The following is a 1,633-nucleotide window of genomic DNA, read 5'->3' on the forward strand; positions in this document are numbered from 1 at the left end:
GAGAGCTGTTTGTTTGTTCGTGTATTTGTTCGTTTGTTTGTTTGTTGGTTTTTTTGTCTTCTTCTTAATTTTTTTTTCAATTTTCTTGTTTTTCTTTTATCGAGTTTCTTGGTCTGTCAGTTAGAAGGTTGTATCCCTCTCAGTCCAAGTTGGCCCAAACAGTCATGCTCCGAAGCCCAACCCTATTGACCTAAATAACGTCGATCCGGGGATAAAAACCTCAACACAAAATGGGGGCTTTGACGAAACTTTCTGCAGTGTGCGCTGGATATAACCATTACATCACACACCCCGGTTTGTGAAAGTTAACTTTAACATCTGCCATTAAAATGTATGTTAATCATAGTGAATAGCATTCGAATGACGTACATTTCCCCTTCCCAGCAAGCTCTATGCGCGTTACAATCTACAATCTCTATCTATACATTCGTATTTAATTTGTGAAAGTAAATCACCTTTGCATCCTAAAACTTCGGAACCACTTAACTTTTGAATTTGACAAAATTAATGGTGGTTCAGAATAATTTAAAGGGTGCACAGTTTCATTGAGGAGCCTGAAGTCACTGTAGTTTAATTTTCAGATTTTCATTAGTTTCGTTGAGATCTAATCTTGGGAAAGTCAGTCTTCTAAGACGCCATTGTAAACAAGCGAGACTTCCGTTCGCTAGCCGTACGCAGTCTCCACACCTTTGAAACTATGGCGTGTACAACCACGAAAGCGGAACAGAGAATCAATCTATACATCTATTATATCATATTTGGCAACTTGGAGACACACGTGTCACTTTTCTCTCAGAAGTTATAGCTCCATCCCAGTAGAGTGGAAAAAGAGTAGGCCAACTACGACTTTCAGTTGATGTTAATGCACCGATCATTCCTTTCATCGAAAGAAGGCCCAGCTAGCATAATATATAACAGTACAGTTGCACCACATGCACGAGGAGTTAGTTACCTGGAGGCGTGGTGAGGTCTAGTGGGCGGGTTGTGGCCAAACCCGATGACGTAGCTTCGCCCGCCGTCTCCAAGCATGTAGTTGATCTGACTCCTGGCCCACACGCGGTAGCGATCGGGTTCAATTCCCTGCGCAGCGGCCACAAGCGAGATGAAAGCCATGTTTGCTACGGGGAAAAGAAATGTTTTGTGAAGGCTCGGCCAATTTGAGTGAATAAACCTTTTTTTAATCGTAGTAAGACTTTTACAGCACTCACAACACAATAAAGTCTTAAGTACCGAGGATTAGAGGAGTCACCACAGAGTAGCAAACCTTTTTTTCGCAATGTCGTGCCCCATGTATCAACAGACATTCGAACACCATTGTATAGCCTTTTATAAATAATAATAAGGAAGATTGCTCATAATTAATTGTGACACCCCTCCCTTCCGCACTCAAAACTTAAAGACATAAATAGACCTATTTTGTCTCTTGAAAAGCCATGTCATGGTTGTCAAAATTTTCATCAAAGGCAAAAGCCTCTCTTGACACAGAAAGAACGCAACACTAAGACAAAATGCTTCAAGCAGAAAACGTTGAAGAACAAGGAGGAAGACTTATTAATGATAAATATTTTCTTCAAGATAGCCATTTTTGTAGCAGTAGTTAAAGGTTAAACATCTCAAAAGTTCTCGACTCCCC

General features: G+C 40.5%; 1 protein-coding gene across 1 annotated transcript in view; it reads right to left on the minus strand.

Annotated features, from left to right (window-relative positions):
- The window catches only part of LOC106011930 (endoglucanase E-4), a gene marked incomplete in the record, with an annotated part of 3,349 nt that extends 2,236 nt beyond the window's left edge, over nucleotides 1–1,113 (minus strand). The window contains 1 exon segment of the mRNA XM_013083210.2: nucleotides 953–1,113. Within this exon segment, the coding sequence (XP_012938664.1) occupies nucleotides 953–1,113 (161 nt within the window).
- Between the last annotated feature and the right edge of the window lie 520 nt (nucleotides 1,114–1,633).

Source organism: Aplysia californica, unplaced genomic scaffold (genome assembly GCF_000002075.1).
Source record: "Aplysia californica isolate F4 #8 unplaced genomic scaffold, AplCal3.0 scaffold00217, whole genome shotgun sequence".
Lineage (NCBI taxonomy): Eukaryota > Metazoa > Mollusca > Gastropoda > Aplysiida > Aplysiidae > Aplysia > Aplysia californica.